Source organism: Hippopotamus amphibius, chromosome 5 (genome assembly GCF_030028045.1).
Source record: "Hippopotamus amphibius kiboko isolate mHipAmp2 chromosome 5, mHipAmp2.hap2, whole genome shotgun sequence".
Taxonomy (NCBI): Eukaryota; Metazoa; Chordata; class Mammalia; order Artiodactyla; family Hippopotamidae; genus Hippopotamus; species Hippopotamus amphibius.
Window position 1 is genome coordinate 106,967,630 of NC_080190.1, and position 19,378 is coordinate 106,987,007.

The following is a 19,378-nucleotide window of genomic DNA, read 5'->3' on the forward strand; positions in this document are numbered from 1 at the left end:
ATAGTTCCCAATGTAGACCTCCACTTCTGAGTCATCCTTAATTATCAGTTTACATACTTATCTGTCTCCTCAACTAGATTTGTAAGTGACTTAAAGACAGGTTCTGGGTGTTTCATCTCTCTATCTCCAGCTCTAGCCAAGTGCCTGGCACACAGGAGATGCTTAAAACATCCTTGCTGGATGAATGAAGTTACCCTTGATCTTCTTCCTCCACCGCCCTGCCACTTTTCAAGGCAAGGGCAGAAACTTCTTCCTGTTGCTACAGCATATATGGTTATACAATGAGTCCTTATGAGAGCCAGCTTTCCTTTTACTTATAAAGAAGTATGGATAATATTATATCTTCAAAGTGGGGACTTCCATTGTGAGAATGGAAGCATTACTAAATCTTGGAACCTAACAAAAAGCCAAGAAACACAGAAAGCCAAGTTTTTTAAAAAAATTAGGCCTGTGTACTTTGCCAAGCTCACCCGTGTCCTCTGTTAGTGATCTTAACAAATTCCCGAGCCCCTTCTAAAAGCTTAGCACCCAAGTGCATGACACTGAAAAGCTTCAATCCAATGACAAGGCACTGACTCAAAAGTCACGACTCATTGCATTTCACTCTTCTCCTCCCCCTCTCCCATTGTACAGGGATGCAAGTGCTTGTTTTAGTGGAAACATTTTTTTTTTTTAAATGAACACACTGAAATGCCTTTCCTCTATTATCCCATTTTGGAAAAGGCTCACTGAACAAAATTGTGAAAGGAATTTTGTAAAGCATTCCCTAATCAGGTTAGAAGTCTAATGAGAATTTCTCCTTTAATCCTGCTTCTTCCTTTATTCCCGCCCTTATTGCTCCCCGCCCCCCCCCCCCCCCCTTTGGCTGCCATTGCAATTCAGTGGCGTTTGCTCCACAATCACCATTTCTTCCCCTTCCCTTCCCACTCCCACCCTCCTGGGAGGCAGAGAAGGAGGCGCAGAGGAGAAGGGGAGAGAAAGAAGCCCCAGTAGTATTCAGCCTGCCCGGCTCCCTACAGGAAGTGATCTTGCTGCTTTTAGGCCAGCCACACGCCTCCCAGCCAGCCAGCAGCTCTAACTAATTAGCACACGTGATGGGAATTGGAAACAAAGTCGCCAACAATAGGAGCGTGGGAACCAGGGCTGCGCCGCAATTACAGCTCCCCTCCCCCGCCCTCCATCCGCTGCAGGCGACGCGCCGGACGCCCGGGGAGGGAGCCACCGGGGCCTCCCTGTCCCGCGTCCCTCCGACGGGTCCAGCCGCTCCTCTGTGTCCTCTGCGCGTCTGCGCACAATAGAGGGAAACGTGTTTAGGGAACCTCAGCTCCTCCCAGATCGCGCGGGAGGTCAGTCACCCTTTGTCGGGAAAGACAGAGGGAAGAAAGACGATCATCAGATATCCTCCTTGCGACAGCTTAGGGACCCGCCCGTTTAGGAGCGCGCGGCCCGCCTTGGGGACCGGGCACCCCGCGGGACATCTGCAGCCAGCGGCCGGGGCACCGCGGGGAACGCGCTCGGCTTTCATTCTAGGTCTGACGAGGGGTCCCCGCCCTTTCCGCGTGCGGCTGAGAGGAGCTTTTGGCCGGGCCTGAGGTCAGTGACAGCACGGAGACAGCCAGGACCCAGCGCAGGCGCCGCTGAACCGCGCTCTCCTTTGCCAGCGCCAAACAGCTCCATGCACAGACGCTGAGAGGGGCTTGTCCAAGCTTATTTAAGAGGCTTCTGAAGGTTCCCAGTGCGCTGCCTCCTCATATATCAATATAACAGCTTTATTGAGATATAATTCACATATCATACTATTCACCCACCTAAACTGGACGATTCAGTGATTTTTAGTATATTTACAGATAAATGCAAACATCACCAGAGTCAATTTTAGAACATTTTCATCCTTTCAAAAAAACAAAAAAGAAAAAACAAAAAAACCTGTGCCCATTAACTTTCACCTCCTCTGTATCCCTCCCTCCCTCTCACCTCCGCAGCTCTAATGTGCAGTCTCTCGTATAGATTTGCCTAACCTAGACATTTCCTGTAAACGGAATCATATACTACGTCATCTTTTGTGACCGCTTTCTTTCATTTAGCATGTTTTCAAGGTTCATCCGGGTTGCAGCATATATCACTACTTCCTTTTATTGCTGAATAATATTCCATTGCATGGACTATAAACAAACTTTGTTTATCCATTCATTGGTTGATGGACATTTGAATTGCTTCCATCTTATGGCCATTGTAACCAATAGTGCTGTAAACATTCGCACTCAGGTTTTTGCATGAGTATGTTTTCATTTGTCTTGGGTAAATACCTAGGAGCAGAATTGTTCAGTTGTGTGGTCAATTTATGTTTACCTTTTAAGGAAACTGACAAACTGCTTCCAAATGGGTGGTAAATTCCAAACCAGCAATGCATGATGGTTTCATTTTTTGCAGATCCTTGCCAATATTTGCTATTATTTGACTTTTTTTTTTTTGTTATAGCCACTCTGGTGGGTGTGAAGTGGTTCCCCAGCTTTTCCAGTGCTAAATTTCTAAAGCCTTTTTGGGTGTAAGAACTGGAATTGCATAGTATATTGTAGAAGGATCACGAATGGGAAGTTAATCAGCTGCTAAAACACAATAGCATCAATGTTTCCAGTGAAAACTGAAGTGAAAGTAATTATTTACAAGCGTGTATCTGATTGATAGCACAGAGCTGGCCAAGGAAGCTCCACTTAAGTGCTGACTCCATCTGCTGCTTCCCACACCGCCACCCTATTCCCAAATCTTAGCTTCTACTGTCTGTAGCAGACAAGTTATTCTCATACTATGTGATTAAAAATGACCCTGTATATTCAAAAACTTCAACTGGCAGTAAAACATTACTCTGGTTTGTGTTGTCCAAACCCAAAGTTATTTTCCTGGAGCCAGGGTGTTTGATCAGGTTTCAAGTTTATTCAGATATAAGCATAAATTCTCATTTATAGGAAACTGCTTTTATAATAACAGTTATAATGTTTCTGTTTACATGACTAGCTGCAGATCACCAAAGGGGTGGGTTACCATGCTACATTTTAAAAAATTCAGACAGTAAGTTGTATTTATAGCAGTGAAGGGTGGGGAGAGAATCCCCTCCTGGCTTAACCTAGTTATTTTTCAAATTCAGAAATGACCATCATAATCTTCCATTTATTTCAATGTAGTATTTTTCTTAAGCAAAGATGTATATTGCATATAATGATTAAAGCAGGAATATGGTTGGAATATAGCTGGAAGAGGGCATATGTAGCCAGACAAGCAGCAAACATTGCATTCATTGCATCCTCACCTTTGCTTGGTTTGACTGTGATTCTCAGTCTTGGCTACACATTGGAATCACTGGGGAGCTTGAAAAACAAATTTATGCCAGAGGCCATCCCAGATGAATTAAATTCCAGTGCCCAGTTTTTGTTGTTTTTTGGGGGGTGGGGTAGGGATGCGAGGCTAACTTGAGTATTTTATACCAGATCTCCCAATAGATTTCAAGTGCAGCCAAGTGTTGAAGTTGGTCTAACCCATGGTTCTCAAAGTATGGTTCCAGGACCAACAGCATCATCACCTGGGAATTTGATGGAAATGCACAGCCTTGGGCCCAACCCAGATTTAGTGAATTAGAAACGCCAGAGTTGGGGGTGGGGGGGTGGGCAGCAATCTGTGATTTAACAAGTCCTCCAGCTGATTTTAATGTGGAGGACTTATTCCCACTTTGGAATCACCTGAGAACTTCAGAAAAGGACTGATGCCTGGGTTCCATCCCCAGATGTTCTGATTTTAATTGTCTGAGGTGTGGTACAGGAATTGAGATTTTAAAAAAAGCTTCCTAGATGATTCTAATACGTGGCCAAGTTGTAAACTATAGATCTAAACCAGCGATTCTTAGAGTGTGGTCCCAAACAAGCAGCATCGGCTTCACCTGGGAATTTGTTTGAAATACAAATGGTTGCATCCTCCCTAGACCAACTGAACCAGACACTCTGTGGGTGGCGCCCAAGAATCTGTGTTTTCTGAAGCCCTCCATGTGATTCTGGTGCTCACAAAAGTTTGAGAACCACTCATCTAAACAGCATAGTTCTAGGTCTGATGTTGGGATATGTGTATATATTTAGGGTGAATCACAGTTCAATACAAAACCAGTAGGCCCTAGAGGAACACACTTTCTCTTTATATAATTAATATGTATTATTAAGTTCTATCATGTTCACCTAGTTTTTAATTATTTTGCCTTTGTAGATTTGAAGGATGATCTCCTTTATGCTTTTATCTTTATTTGCCCATTGACTTGGGTTTCAGAGGCCTGGGCATTTCACTTGACTTCAGGGAAACAGTGGCTTCCTTTCTTCTCTGTGGAGCCCTTCCCATGGGAAACCTATCTGAGAACCATGGTTTCTCAAGGAGGCAGCGACTTTCTTCAAACAAACATCAAACCATTATCACAACCAACAAAACCATTCCCGAATTCAAATCACTCTATTTAGGAATTTAACATATATCCTGAATTAATTAGAAAAGTACAAAATTCTTATTATTTGAAGGAGCCTGGCTGATTTCAAAGATACATACTGGATACTGTGTATTTCATCATGATCTTTCCATAAACTGGAAGCCAAGCAACCTGTTTTCTCCTCAACTGTCCTCTATTAGAGCCAAGTTTCTTTATTAGCAAAGACAAATGATCTTCTAGAACAGTGGTTCTTAAAGCATGGTCCTTGGAGTAGCAGCACCAGAACCTCCTTGCCCTCCAGGTAACTGTGATGCATGCTAAAAGTTGAGACCCACTTTCTTTCAGTTATATTTTTTTAAAGAACTTTTATTGAGATACAGTTGACATACAATAAACTGCCTATATTTAAAGTGTACAATTTGATATCTTTTTTTCTTATTAGTAATGCATATATGGCAATCCCAATCTCCCAATTCATTCCCCTCCAACCCTCTCCCCTTTCCCCACTTGGTATCCAGATGTTTGTTCTCTACATCTGTGTCTCTCTGCCTTGCAAACCAGTTGATTTGTACCATTTTTCTATATTCTGCATACATGTGTTAATATACGATATTTGTTTTTCTCTTTCTGACTCACTTCACTCTGTTTGACAGTCTCTAGGTGCATCTATGGGAGACCCATTTTCTTGAGCAAGACACCTGGGAATGATTCTTGACTCATTACCTGGCAGGGCAGTATTCTCTCCATCCCATGGCGTGCAAAGTACTGCTCAATGTTCTTTCAGAATTCCTTTCCCTTTTTCTTTCCCTCCCTGAAATCATAGCCTTAATCCAGGGTCACTCCCAGAAGATTCCCAACTCTAGGATTTCTTTCTACTATGTGTGAATTCTTTTGTATCACCTCAACTATGTGTAAAGAGGATTCAAAATCTCTACCTGCTGTTTCCGAACCTAACCATATCATCTTATCCCGTTTCACTTTCTTTGTCCTCATGAGCATGGTAATCAGTTTTCACTGGACCATCCCTCTCCTGCCCTATTTCCTTATACTCGAGGCCCTCTTTTCCCCACCATGGCGCAGACCACCACACCCTCTCCTGTTTTCTCTCCTAACTCTACAGATGCCACAAATACAGGTAGAGGGAATGAAGGCAGCAAGTTGCCCTTGACCCATGACATTGAAGTATCTCATCCTGCATGAGTCTTCCTTCACTCACCATCCATTAATATATTCTTAGTCTCTGGCTTGCACTTAAAATGTGGGTCCAAGACACCAGATTCCACAAATAAACACACAGAGAAAGCAATATGAAAATTCCTCTTAGGGACCAATATGGATGGACTTGTGGGTTCCTTACCTGTCAGTCTGGTTACAAAGGAGAACCAGAGAGAAAATGCTGACAAAGAAGACACTAGGATGTGCTCTTGTTCAGTCTTCTCTAAGGTTTTTGTGTGTCAAATTCAAGAAGGAAGAATATTTCCAGTCTACAACATGGTGCCTGGTGTAGAAAACCCTCGATGCTCAACAACTGTAAAGCACGATCTTGTGCACGTGGTGGGGGGTGGGGTGGGGTGGAATCTCACTTCACAATGATAAAATCCAAAGCATTGTTCATGAATTTTTCTTTCAAGATACTCTACTCCCTTTCTCTATACCTCAATTACTAGCAGGAATTCTTGGCAGGAACTCAGTAAAATAGAATAGAGTTTTGGGGAAAGAATAAAAGAAGGTAATATTTATAAATTAGATAACATTGATTTAAAAGTTAATTCTTCTAGTCAAATTCAAGGAAAAAAATCTCAATAAATGTTGCATATTGGCAACAAGTGGTACCAGGAGAGTAAGATAAGTCTCTATGTGTGTGTGTTTTAAGTTTTTGTGTTTTGAATAGAAATTTTAGAAACAAAGATGATTTGAATAACTACTATAAAAATATAACATGGGCTGATAGTGGAGTGAAATTTGGTTAGGGTCACCTATATCAGGAATACTTAAATTCCTTAACATTTTTAGGTTTGCTTAACACATACAAAACATTAAACAAACTCTTAAAACTGGGTTTGAAAATTCTCTAAGAGGCATATATTTTACAGAGGACAAAAGCTTTTAAATCAGAGCTGTGGATTCTCAGAGAACTACACTTGGAGTTTGGGTACTTTGATAAAAACTTTAAAAGGCGTTTAAAATATTTATGGTGATAATTGTGTATGGACTACGGCAATGACATGTGACAACACATGTAAGCTAAAACTAATCAAGCTGCCTTCAAAGCTGAACACATTCTGCTTTTTGCAAATTAGGGCACGTGTTGAAGCCCTATGAAAAATTTGGCCAATTCATCTTTCTGTTTCTATTATTTTTTCCCGTGGGAAAATACATTAATTTTATCCTATATACTATGTTTTACCATTACTGAATACAATATGACAAACAGAAAACCTAAATAGCCAAAAATAAATATTTAATAGTGTTTTTAGGTGGTAAAAGAAAAGTTTATTCATTTACACCTTCTATTAAGATCTGAGAAAGCTGTGTGCTCCAGAGTGTCCTTTCAAGAGCAGTGAGCAATCTGTCTGCTGCACTTGGGAAGGTTGCTCATGGAGGGATAGTCACAGTTGCAGGAAACCTTAGTAGCAGTGAATTCTGGGTATTTTGGCATGGCAGGTCGATGGCAGTAAAAGGCCCAAAGAGAGGGGTCCTGGGTTCATTTGTCTCATGTGCCAGTGGGAGGGTCAGCAGGGCCAGCTCTCTACAGTAGGAACCTGCAGCAGAGATAAACCATCTCTTCATTTCATTGTCATCTGAGGAGCAGCTCAGAAAAGAGAGGAACAGGAAGGAAGATTCCAGACTGAAAACCCCAGCTCCTGTTAAATGGTGATACTAACCAGAAATACCAAGCCCTTTGCCATTTCTTTGGAAAGAAACTTGTTCTATTTCATTAAATTATACTTGATAAGGGAGTCAAAAAAGTCATTGAAAAACAGAAAAATATCCTTGATGCTATAAAAATGGGGCCTCTTAAGTGGGAAAAGGTTGTGAAAATTTTTGTTTAGCTCTTTCAATTTCTGACAAGTAAAATATATTTTAAAAGCCATGAAATAGAACACATCTATAAAAGAAATGCCTACTTACAAAAATACATTAGCATTCTATAAGTTTTGAAATAGGAAATACCATGGACTGAGTGGCTTAAACAACACAAATTAAAATTATCAGTTCTGGAGGCTGGAAATTTGAGATCAGGGTGCCAACATGGTCAGATTCTGGTGAGGACTCTCTTTGTGGCTTGCAGAAGCCTGCCTTCTCAATGTGTCCTCACATAGCTGAGCAGGAGAGGGAGGGAGGGAGGGAGAGGAAGGGAGGGGGAGAGGGGAGAGGGAGAGAGAGGGAGAGAGAGCGCAGCTCTCTGATGTCTCTTCTCATAAGGGCACTGATCCCATCATGAAGGTGCCACCCTCATGACCTCATCTAAACCTAATTACTTCCTATAAAGGCCCCATCTCCAAATACCAGCACGTGGGGGAGGGGGTCCTGTTAGGGCTTCAGCATATGAATTTTGGGAGGATACAATTCAGTCCATAACAAGAATGAGATCCAAACCCCTTTCACTTCTTTTCTCTTTTTTTTAACCTGAAGGTTGCCTGGCCCCACTAGCCTTTCAGCACAGGCAGGGTCACATTAACGCCCAAATTACAATGACTCTTAACCCTTCCTACCTGTTGAGATGTTGTCCCCTTTTTAAGTTCTCAGCCCCACCTGGACAGTGCCTCATTGATGTTCAAGACGGAGCTCACCACTGCCAGTCCCTCCTTAAGACTGCTGCTTGGTCGAGCCTCCCATCTTCCACCAGTGCGTTCCCCTGCACACGCAGAGCACCATTTGGTGGTAAGTATGCACAGAGGTGGGGGTAGGGGGCTGCAGAATGACCCCATCCCAGCTCTGCAGCATGTTGTTACCTGATGCTGATCAGCATTCTTTGCTTCCTCATCTCTGCCCTGGGCTCTTGAATCAAAAGGTAACAAAAGAGAACAACAACATTCCTTTCAACCGAAACTACTCAAAACTCCAGGGTACGTTAATTCAGGCAAACAGATAACTTAGGGGGTTAGCAGCCCACTAGTTTCAAAAACATTCAAAATTCCAGTTTGGGGCTCACCTGGACCCTCCCACTATACTTTGAATTTTAATAACTTTAAATCATTTTAGATTTACTTATAATAACTATCAATGAACACAGAAGTCCTAAATTATGAAACACTTAGGCACCAGATATAATGACACCGTAGGACCCAGCTGTTGGCGTATTGCACGAATATCCAGGCAACCTAGGAAAATAGGCCTCCACTTCCACTGAAGGAAACTGGATACAGGTTCCGAGGAGGAAGGATTCACAAGCTTGCTTTTGCGGAATCCTGAGATTTATCTCATTTATGTTCAGAGCTGTCTTGAAAGAGTGAAAATAAAAAGTTTAGTTGAATTACTTAAATTTTGAAAAGAATACACTGCAAATTAGTATTTGAATTACTTTAATTGAGAAAATATGTTGTAAATTACTACTTGCATCATTTTAATTGAGAAAAGAATATGCTGGAAACTACTCTGTGGGAAAGAAAGTGTCATGGAATCAAAACCATAGCAGGGATTCAGGTATGACTTTGGGCAAATCTCCTACTTCTCTCTGCCCAGGCTTCTTCTTCTAAAACTGGGGGAAAAAATAATCCCTCCTTTTGGGTGTTTACTGTAAAGACTCAATTAATGATCTGTGAAGTTCTTAAAATTGTGCCTGGCATATGGTAAGTACCATAAGAGTGTTTGTGTTAAAAGTACTTACATTTTTTTCAAGGAACTGGTCTCTTAGATTAATCAGCAAAAAACTTTCAAAGCAAGTTATATCCAGAACTCAATTACACATTTTATTAAGTTGCTTTTCACTTATGCTTAATTTAATTTTTTGATGAGTCTGTAGTCTTTAATCAAAAGCAAAATGCATCCATCCTTATGCTAGTAAAGAATTTCCCAAAGGCTATTCCTTAGGGGTGCTGTTTCAGTAGAACATTAGCAGATGTGAAAAAAGGCGGTGAATTTGGGAAGTGCTGAGTTAGACACATGGCAATGAGGCTTCTTCACTAAGGACTTCTCAGAGCTGTTCATGCTCTCATGTGCCCTGAGATCGCCACGTTTCCCAAATGTATTTGAAAACAGTTGCTTTTATTTACAGAGAATCTTGAAAGGTTAATGTTCTGTGAAATGCCCTTTGGCATTGTAAATATCTTTTTGTTTGTTTGTTTGTTTTTTGTTTTTTAGAGATGAAGTGGCCCATCCTGAAGGAATTCACTGGCAGGAGCAAGAAAACCTACAGAAGCTTCCTCTTCAGGGGCCCAGCCAGACTCAGGATGAAGCAGGCTATGTTATTACCACCATAGCTCGTAAGTAGGAGGCATACTATTTGTATAGTATTTTACAAAATAGTTTGTCTCGTTTCACCTTTCAAAAGAACAAAACCAATGCTGAGGGATAATCCTTAATTTTCAGATGAGGAAACCGAGGCTCAGAGGAGAGAGGTATGGTCATGGGCTCAAGGTCACACAGTTAGGAAAGGGGGACTCAAGCCCAAGCAGGCACCTTGGAATCCACTCTCTCTCCTGCTGTACCACACTGCTGCCTGATGGGATTCCAATTAAACAACTCCTTCAGGGCGAACACAGGGGCTCTTACATCTGACCTCAATTAGGAGAGTTGATAGTGGAAGTGCATTTTTGCGTGGCATGACATGCCACAAGGCAACGTGGCGTTTGAGACACAGCATCTAGAGAAAGCAGCAAGCATGGGGAGTGGACAAAAACTGGCGCTTAGTCAGAATTCTGGTCTGACAGTTTTGGGCGACTCTGTCCTGTGGTTTCTGATTTGGTGGGTCTCATTAAGGAGCCATCGCTGAGCTCTCTAAGTATGCGACTTATTTGTCCTCGTATTCATAGCACTTCACGCTCAAGGGATGCTCCTTAGAAAGAGATTCAAAAAGCACAATGTTCACTAATAATGAATAGCAGATGCTTACTTTTTCATTCTACTCAAAATAATCTAGTGCTCTTAGCAGGAAGCACTGGTTCTTTCTTATCATCTTAAAAGGATATCACTTTCTAGAGACACTTTTTAAAAAATTTTATTTTTAATTTAATTTTTATTTTATATTGGAGTGTAGTTGATTTACAGGGACACTGTTTTTTTAATACATCCAATTACTAGCTGCTTATTTATTCCTTATTAGATGTGTAACAGTATCTGAAGAAAACAGGGGTAACCTAGTGTTGAGTTTACTCATTGGTAAATCAGGTATATTAATAGTTAGTAATAACGTCTGTGAGTGTTTACTAATGGCTCAGCACTATGTAAAATGCTTTACAGAATTGATCTTATTTAATCTGTGACAATGGAAAATAATAATTATTAACATTGCCATTTTACAGAGAGGGGAATTGAGGCTTAAACAGGTTAAATAACTTGCCTGCTGTCATGCAGCTAGGATGTTGATCTGAATACGTCTTTACCACACACTCTTGTGAGTAGCTTGATAGGGACTGTGGCTTCCCAGCTTAATGCTCCAGGCCTGGCTCAGTGCCCAGCACATGGTAGGGGCTTTATACAAGTTTGTCGAATGAATACATAAACAAGCAAGACCTGGATGTTTCAAACACTGGCCGGCTTCCCCTAAAAGTTGTTTTTACAGAGGCGGTTTGCCTCCAAATGGATACAGCATCTTGCCTGCAAGTCCAGAGCGAGGCAGCCCTTCGCTTCTCTCCAGGCTGCAGGTGGAATCTCTGGTCCTCCTGCACACCACTCCCAACACCTGCACTCACTAGCAAACTGACAGAAAAAGGGTCTCACTGAGGACACCAAGTTAAGGACCTCCATGGTGGCCAAAGCCCTGATAAAAGGACAACTGATGGTTCAGGGCTTCTTCTAGGGCCATCCGCTACCTGGCTACTGCTGTGTCCCTTCCCGCCAGTTGGCCATCCTTAAGCTCCTTCTTTCCTTTTCTCCCTCCCTCCCTTCCTTTCCTTTCTTTCCCCTTCTTTCTCTCTCCCCTCCCTTTTCTTCCTTCCTTCCTTCCTCTCTCTCTCTCTCCCTCTGCCCTCCCCCCCGAACCACAGTCTCCAGAGTTCGATAGTAGGACTGAGCCACTGATTCCCACAGTGGTGGTATTTTTTTTTGATGGGAGTACAGTTGATTTACAATCTTGTGTTAGTTTCAGGTGTACGGCAAAGTGATTCAATTATATGTATATATATATTCATTCATTTGTAGATTCTTTTCTCATACAGGTTATCACAGAATATTGAGTAAAGCTCCCTGTGCTATGCAGTAGGTCCTTGCTGGTTATCTGTCTTGTATATAGTTGTGTGTATGTTCATTCCAACTTAAGCCTCTTTTCATATAGAAATGCTGGAGCTGTCGTTTGAGGATGAGCTCTTTTCCTCTGGAGGGCTCACCAGTTAACTAACCTCTGAGGAAGCCCAGCCCAGGCCTGGCCCTGGAAGTGAATTTCCAAATCTGGAGTATCTATCTCTCCTGGGGCACCTGGAGCATCTCTTCTGCAAGAGAACACAGAGCAAGGCAAATAACCTGCTGGATATAAATAAATAACCAAACTGAGACTCCAAAGACCAGGCAAGGAAATGGGCCTGCATGCAAATTGGAAAAGGCTGGTACCTCAGAAGCAATAAATTATAAAATAACTACACTTCCCTCCACGCCCCCACCCCACTCTGTTGGAAAAAGGCCCTTTCCCCAGGGGCTAGGCCTGGGCAGCCACTCTCAGGCTAGAGAGGTGGTCACTTTTGCAGGTTTGCCTTGCATACAGGGAGTTGCTAAGAAGTTCAAAGCAGCCAGTTCTTTGCTCCAAGCTTCCAGGGATAACTCCCCTCTGTGGAGCAGGTGGTACAACACCTCGTCCTTTCAGTCCAACTCTCTCCTCTGAATCCACCGCCCACAGTGGGAGGCCTCAACCCCTTCTTTCTTGGCTCTAACTGAACCACCTCATTTATCCCATCTTCACTGAAGCCCCTTTCCAAACTCAGAAAAGGCCTTCTCAGACCTCAAAAAGTATTCTCACCTCTTTGTTCTTTTATCAAAAGGTACTTCCAAGCATTGACTTGTCATAACTATTTTATTTGTGTACTGCCTATCCCCACTAGAATGGGAATTCCTGGAGGCAGTGACCATATAACCTTTGGGTCACTATCACATTCTCAGGTCCTAGCACAGTGCCAGACACATAGGAGGCACTCAGTAAATGTCTGTTGGATGGATGAATGAATGAGAGTCAAAGTTCAGAAGCACAGGAAATGGACCATTTTAATGAGGACCTCATTTTTGATGGAAAAGTAACACTGAGTGTGGGAGAAATATTTTGCTTAGGTACCAACGTAGGCGAGGAATCCTCAACCCCACGTTGTCTTTTCCTCTCCCCGACCTATCTGCAGCTTGGCCACACCTCGACAAGGTGGCAGAAATGGGCCAAGGCAGGAAAGGCTGACTCACTGTAGATTCCAGAGGCTGGGAAAATTTACAGAACCACAACGGGGTAGTGGACACACTGACTTCTGGGGCAGGGTGGCCTGTCACTTTGGGGGGAAGAAAATGAAAGTCAGAGAACCTTCTGGAAGGCAGAGGGGAGTGGGTGGATGGTTTCCTATGCCTGGACCACCAGGTTCTGCGAGGGAAGAGGCAGGTGGCAATGACGTGCTTGATGGAAGACTGAAGAGGCTGGAAAGGAGCATGGGAGGCTCAACTTCTGTTTTTGGGGTTATAGCAGACCCCAGAGAGCTCTGTTAACCTGTGCCAAGAGTGCAGAAAGCAGGTAGTGGGATTATCCTCGGGGGTGGGACAAGTGACAAGTGGCCTCTGGTGGATACCAGGGAGCAAGGGTGCCTGGTGCGCCAGCAACACCAAATCCCAGTTGGCTGATGGAGGGACCCAGCCTAGACAGGGAAGCAGAAGAGGCCCTTGGGGAAGGACTGAGGGGCTGGAGGTGAAGGTTTAGTGGAATAAGAGGTTCACTGAGTCAGGAAGTGGCCTAACGTGTGTGTGGTGGCGGGGTGGGGGCGGGGGGTGGTGAGAGGCTAAGAAACAAACATCCATATCAGGCCCAGGCCACTTAGTGTGTGGTGTGTGAAATGTGCTAAAACGGCATTCAGATCAATATTTACGGAGGGATAGAAACGGACAAGCAATTAGCAAAGATGAGAATATTTCTGTTATCCTCCACGGTATTTATCAAGCGTTCCCTCACTGATGGGACTGCAAGGGCAGCAGCCACAAGAGCGGAATTCACAGAAATACGAACTGCTCTGCTCCTTTGTCAGGGATACAGACATCTGGATTTCTAAATTCAAAACCACCACCTGGCTGTTTCTACAAACCAGGAGTCAGTACGAGATATACAATATATATTTTTAAAAACCTATCTTCTTGAGGACTTGGAACTACACATAGCACCCAGTACACGCCACGCCACCACCGAGGCGGGAGGTGTGTGGGGTGCGCTTGTGTGAGTCTAGGGGTCAGAGACGTGCATCCCTGCAGCGAGCGCGGCCTCAGGCGCAGATGCTCAGTCCCGCCACCCTGTCGCCCGCTGACAGGATCTGGCCGCCAGAGCCTGGGAAAAAAAAAAAAAAAAAAGAATATCCCCAGGGGCCGCCCCCCTCCCTCCCTCCCCCGGCCCCCAGTCAGCCAAGAAAACAAGCGCTCCACTTCCCCGGACAGTAGACGCTCAGGGGAGTTCATCCCACCCCGGAGGCTGCAAAGCCCCTGCGGAAGCGAGACCGTCAGCGAGTGAGGAAAGAGCTCCAGAAACCGAAAATGCACATTCCCTTGAAACCACACCTTCCTCTGCATGCGCCCGGGTCTCTGGGCTGCTGGCCGCAGTGAACGGCGCCCCGGCGGCCGCTCTCCCGGCGCCCGGCGTCCTCCGAGGAGGGCCCGGCGCGCCGCCCGGCCAGGTGCAACCGGGCCCGGTTTCGCCGGAGGCGCGCGGCTTCCGCCGCCGGACACGGGCGGCCCCGCAGCCGAGATGTACCGCGGCGCAGGGCGGCGGCTTCCGGGGCCGCTCGGCGCCCAGGCTCCAATTACAGGTTCACACAGGGGGCCCGGCCCGCGGCCGCCCAGCCCCCGCCGGCGCGCCCTCACGCGGCCCCGCTCCCCCGCCCGCCCATTCTTCTCCATTCATGCGGACGCCCAGCGCCGCCGCCGCCGCCGCCAGCGCGGCCGCCGTCGCCGCCGCCGGCCGCCCGGATTGGCTGGCGGCCGCGGCGCCGGCACTTTCCCACGGCCCGCGGCGCGTGCGGCTCACCGGCGGCGCTGCAGGCGCGGCCCTGGCGTGCGGCCAGGCCAATCGGGGCGCGCAGGGCGGGGCGGGGCCGCGGCCGCCGGCGGGCTTGCGTCCCGGCCCGGCCTCCCCTGCCTGCCCGCCGCCGGCCCGCCGCCGCCCGCGCCGCCTCCGTCCCCCCGGCGGAGCCCCCGCGGAGCCGACGCACCGCCACCGGGCAGGGGCAGGCGCGCAGGGCGGGCACGGCGGGGGTGGGGTTCGCCCTCGCCCCCGCCCCGCCCCCGAGCGGCTGCCAATCAGCGGAGCGAGAAGCCGGGTTGGCCGAGGGAAGGCCGTTGCCCGGGAGCCACCGCCCCGCCCCTTCGCCCCCCCCCCTCGCCCGCCCGCTCCACTCCCCCGCCCTCCCCTGGGCCCTGGGAAGGGGCGCAGCGTGGGAAAGGGATGGTTGAGTTTTAACCGGAGGCAGAGCGTGAGCGGGACCAGTGTGTGCGGAACGCGAGCAGCCGAGCGCGGAGAGGCGCCGCTGCAGTTAACTCCTCCCTGCCCGCCGCGTCGACCCTCCCCCGGATCCCCCGCGTAGCCAGCATGAAGCGAGCCCACCCCGAGTACAGCTCCTCCGATAGCGAGCTGGACGAGACCATCGAGGTGGAAAAGGAGAGCGCGGATGAGAATGGGTGAGTTGGCGGCGGCAGAGCAGAGCCGGAGCGGGAGGCGAGCGCCGGCTGGCCTCGGTGACAGCGCGCAAGGGCCCAGGGCACGCCGGCGCCCCGTACTGACCTCTGCGCATCTCCAGCAGGCCTCCGCCCCGGGGGAAGGACCTCGGAGGCGCTTTCAAGCCCAAGTTGCCCCCCCCCCCCAAAAAAAAAGGAAAAGGAAAAGGAAAAAAGAAATCTGAGTACGCGGAGGGCTTGGGGGCGACCCCCTCAGATCACCTCCTCTCCTTTAACGGCGATTCCTTTTTTTTTTTAAACCCCCTCATTTAGGAACTTGAGTTCGGCTCTAGGCTCCATGTCCCCAACTACATCTTCACAGATCTTGGCCAGGAAAAGACGGAGAGGCGTGAGTCTCCTTACAGGGCACCCTTTTTTGGGGGGTGAGGTGGGGTGGGATGTTTTGTTTTATTAATTAACGGGAAGAACCACCTTTCCTCATTTTGGAATTTACAGTCGTAATGGAAATGTCCCCCTTTGTTTTGCCTGCTTTCTACAGATCATTGAGAAGCGCCGAAGAGACCGGATCAATAACAGTTTGTCTGAGCTGAGGAGGCTGGTACCTAGTGCTTTTGAGAAGCAGGTAATGGAGAAAGTAGGTAGAGCTCTCGGTGTAGCTCTCCACCCCTTCAGAATCCCTCCCCTCATTAATCTGAACCTCACCGGTGCATTGCAAGATAACCGCGCTGTTTGTGCGGAGGAAATGAATTTATCCAGATTCCAACATATTTTGCGAAGATAATTTATTTTGCTGTTGTCTGTACTGTTGTGATTTACAGAGCATATGTATACATATATATTTTAAGTTGTTCCCTAAAGGCACCGGATGCCAAAACAATTCTTTGTTGTTGTTGTTCTTTTCTCTAGGGGTCTGCTAAGCTAGAAAAAGCCGAGATCCTGCAGATGACGGTGGATCACTTGAAAATGCTGCACACTGCAGGAGGGAAAGGTACATCTCTAGTCCGGTGGGGGTTCTGAGTGTTTGGGGGTAGAGTGAACAGTTACCCATGGCCAGGATTGGTGCAGTCCCTGCCTTATTTTTACTGTGTGCTTTGGGGGTGGGGAGAGAACGGGTGTGTGGCGTGTGGGGTTGCCTGTCAGTGCATTTGCATACGCACATAGATTTTTCTCCAGTGAATTCTTTACCCCAGGCCTCTGCAAATTAAGCTTATATATCTTCTTTTGGAAAATGCTTATTATGTGTGAGGTGCCCTAAAGTTGTGACGGCTCTGCTCAGGTAGCTCCAACCACATTTGTTTATTAACCCTTTTGAGAAAAAGCTTTTTTCCTTTTCTTTTCTTTTTTTAAGTATATGGTCTTAATTTCATATACAAGATTCTTAAAGAATGACTGCCAAATGACTCTTGAGGACAGAAACCTGTTGTGGTTAAGGAGAGAAAACCCAAAGGAAGGTGGGAGACGGACGTCTGTGTGCCTGTCTCCAGCCGGAAAATGCTTTACTCTGGACCAAGTGCCTAAAAGCTCCGTGATGATAACTTACATCTGTGTGTCTAATGAATTTCACTACTCTGTGGTTTTTCTGTCCTTGATGTATTTTTTGTTGTTGTTGAGGGAAAACATTAAAGGAATGAACATAGTTTCATCTGCCGGTAGGGTATAATTCCAATTTCTGCTTGGCAGTTTCTAATTGGGCTTTGAACTTGCATTAGCAAACACATACTTCTCATGTTGATTAAGGCAAAGATTTTGGTCGACTCCCAAATATTTGGACTTTCAGAAGAGCCCGTGAATACTTTTTTTTCCTTTTCTTTTCTCTCTTTCTCTTTCTTCTTTTCTTTTCTTTTCAAATAAAGGATGTAGATACTTGCCGGGAAGGGCTGCTTTGGGGATTGAAGAAATGCGGGAAATGAGTGAAGCTCTGAGGTTTTTCTTTTGTGCGTTTCCTCAGGCTACTTTGATGCGCACGCCCTTGCAATGGACTATCGGAGTTTGGGGTTTCGGGAATGCCTGGCAGAAGTCGCCCGTTACCTGAGCATCATTGAAGGACTAGATGCCACGGACCCGCTTCGAGTTCGACTGGTCTCACATCTGAACAACTATGCCTCGCAGCGGGAAGCGGCGAGCGGCGCCCACGCAGGCCTTGGACACATTCCCTGGGGGAGCGCCTTCGGACATCACCCGCACGTCGCGCACCCCCTGTTGCTGCCCCAGAACGGCCACGGGAACACTGGCACCACGGCCTCGCCCACGGAACCCCACCACCAGGGCAGGTTGGCTACGGCACATCCGGAGGCGTCTGCTCTGCGAGCGCCCCCTAGCGGCAGCCTTGGACCGGTGCTCCCCGTGGTCACCTCCGCCTCCAAACTCTCCCCGCCCCTGCTCTCCTCGGTGGCCTCCCTGTCGGCCTTCCCCTTCTCTTTTGGCTCCTTCCACTTACTCTCTCCCAATGCACTGAGCCCTTCGGCACCCACGCAGGCAGCAAACCTTGGCAAACCCTATAGACCTTGGGGGACGGAGATTGGAGCTTTTTAAAGAACTGATGCGGTAGAATGAGGGAGGGGGAAGCTTAAAATCCCAGCTGAGCTGGGCTGTTGCCAACAACACCTTAAAGTCATCAGTAAAATAAAAAGGAAAAAGGTACACTTTCAGATAAATTTTGTTGAAAGACGAAAGGTTTGTTGGTTTCCTTTTCTTTTTTAATGTTTTTTTTATCATGTCGTATTAGCAGCTTTTAAAAACTAGTTGTTAAATTTTGTTCAGACATTAACTTGAAATAGTGAGTATAAACCAACAAATTGGTGATAGGTTTGGATTGTGCCTAATTTACTTTGTAAACCTATCAGTCTAAGAATGATTCCATTTTTGCCTCAACGTTTTGGAAAGTTTAACATTTAGTATTTTCGGTCTGTTTTTCTCCTTGTATAGTTACAGTCTCTTTTTAGAATTACCTTTCCAAACCACTATGCTCAATGTTAACATGATGCTATTTGTTAATATGTTGACAATTAAGGTGTTGTATAAATAATATTCTTTTTTGGGGGGGCTACATTAAATTTTATATTTCTGAATAAAGCGTTGACAAATCAGATGATCAGCTTTATCCAAGAAAGAAGACTAGCTAGTTCTCTGCCTCCTACAACAGTAAGATGACCGTAGAAACCATTAGGGGCCCTGAATCTGAATGACCAATTGCTGTCATCTGCCAGGACTCATAGTTCTGGCTTGGGCAGGAGAGGTACCTGTTTGGAGGTGGCAGGGAAGAGACAGAAGATAATTGCATAGGATACGTCTGCATTTACCAGCCCCAAGCAATGCAATGACTTTTTAATTTCACAGATCTCAAGTTCACAGGTGTTAACACGGATAAGTGATCACGGCGTGCAGGTGGTCAATGGAATAGCTCAGTGGAACCTGTTAAATGCACAACCCAGTTCTTCCCGGAGCTGCCTTGTTTTCTTTTCAATGGAAATTTTTATGCCGTGTTTTCCTTTTTCATGCATGGAAATGAGGTTGTTGAGATACTTTGCTGCCTTCTATTTGGTTTATTTAATTTGATTTGGGCTATAAAAGCATCATTTTACAGGTTTATTCCTTTAGCAGGTATAGTTTAAAGGACCTCCACTGAACTGAGTTTGACCTCTGCTGTACTGATGTGTTGTGACTAAATAAAAAAGAAGAAACTCTTCCCCTGTATATGTCTTACATACTCTAGCCTTTCTCTCTGTTGGCTGAGATAGGATTAATTTTCTCTCATTCTCATTTTGCCTGGACATCCATTTTCTTATGTTTAATAATTTCATTATTCTTCGTATTTGTGATTTTGAATAAGGTGATTTCATTACAGTGCAGAGCTTTGGTGTGACTCCTATAAGGGGACATAGTCCTCTAGCTGTTAAGTCAGTTGATCTGTCCCTAAACTGGCCATCT

At 45.9% G+C, this 19,378-nt stretch overlaps 2 protein-coding genes and 1 long non-coding RNA gene across 3 annotated transcripts; 2 read left to right on the forward strand and 1 right to left on the reverse strand.

Annotated features, from left to right (window-relative positions):
- Nucleotides 1–1,388: 1,388 nt before the first annotated feature.
- LOC130853852 (uncharacterized) lies at nt 1,389–12,413 on the forward strand. Its single transcript, XR_009053893.1, has 4 exons — nt 1,389–1,593; nt 8,200–8,341; nt 9,761–9,882; nt 11,892–12,413. It is a non-coding gene; the product is annotated as an uncharacterized LOC130853852 (long non-coding RNA).
- Nucleotides 12,414–12,685: 272 nt separating this feature from the next.
- Nucleotides 12,686–14,677, reverse strand: LOC130854274 (proline-rich protein 36-like). The gene is made up of 2 exons (XM_057736988.1): nt 14,339–14,677; nt 12,686–14,111 (listed from the first exon to the last, which is right to left on the reverse strand). The coding sequence occupies exons 1-2, from the start codon at nt 14,675–14,677 to the stop codon at nt 14,064–14,066; spliced, it is 387 nt and encodes a 128-aa protein (XP_057592971.1). The 3' UTR covers nt 12,686–14,063.
- Nucleotides 14,678–14,912: 235 nt separating this feature from the next.
- HEY1 (hes related family bHLH transcription factor with YRPW motif 1) lies at nt 14,913–18,240 on the forward strand. Its single transcript, XM_057735564.1, has 5 exons — nt 14,913–15,454; nt 15,764–15,839; nt 15,990–16,073; nt 16,358–16,439; nt 17,400–18,240. The coding sequence occupies exons 1-5, from the start codon at nt 15,366–15,368 to the stop codon at nt 17,981–17,983; spliced, it is 915 nt and encodes a 304-aa protein (XP_057591547.1). The 5' UTR covers nt 14,913–15,365; the 3' UTR covers nt 17,984–18,240.
- Nucleotides 18,241–19,378: the final 1,138 nt, after the last annotated feature.

Coding starts and splice junctions, on each gene's coding strand:
- LOC130854274 (XM_057736988.1), bottom strand. CDS start 14,677: ATGGAGAAGAATGGGCGGGCGGGGGAGCGGGGCCGCGTGAGGGCGCGC. Junction 14,112..14,338: donor CCGGGCGCATGCAGAGGAAG/GTGTGGTTTCAA, acceptor TTTTTTTCCCAG/GCTCTGGCGGCCAGATCCTG.
- HEY1 (XM_057735564.1), top strand. CDS start 15,366: ATGAAGCGAGCCCACCCCGAGTACAGCTCCTCCGATAGCGAGCTGGAC. Junction 16,074..16,357: donor CTAGTGCTTTTGAGAAGCAG/GTAATGGAGAAA, acceptor TCTTTTCTCTAG/GGGTCTGCTAAGCTAGAAAA. Junction 16,440..17,399: donor GCACACTGCAGGAGGGAAAG/GTACATCTCTAG, acceptor GCGTTTCCTCAG/GCTACTTTGATGCGCACGCC.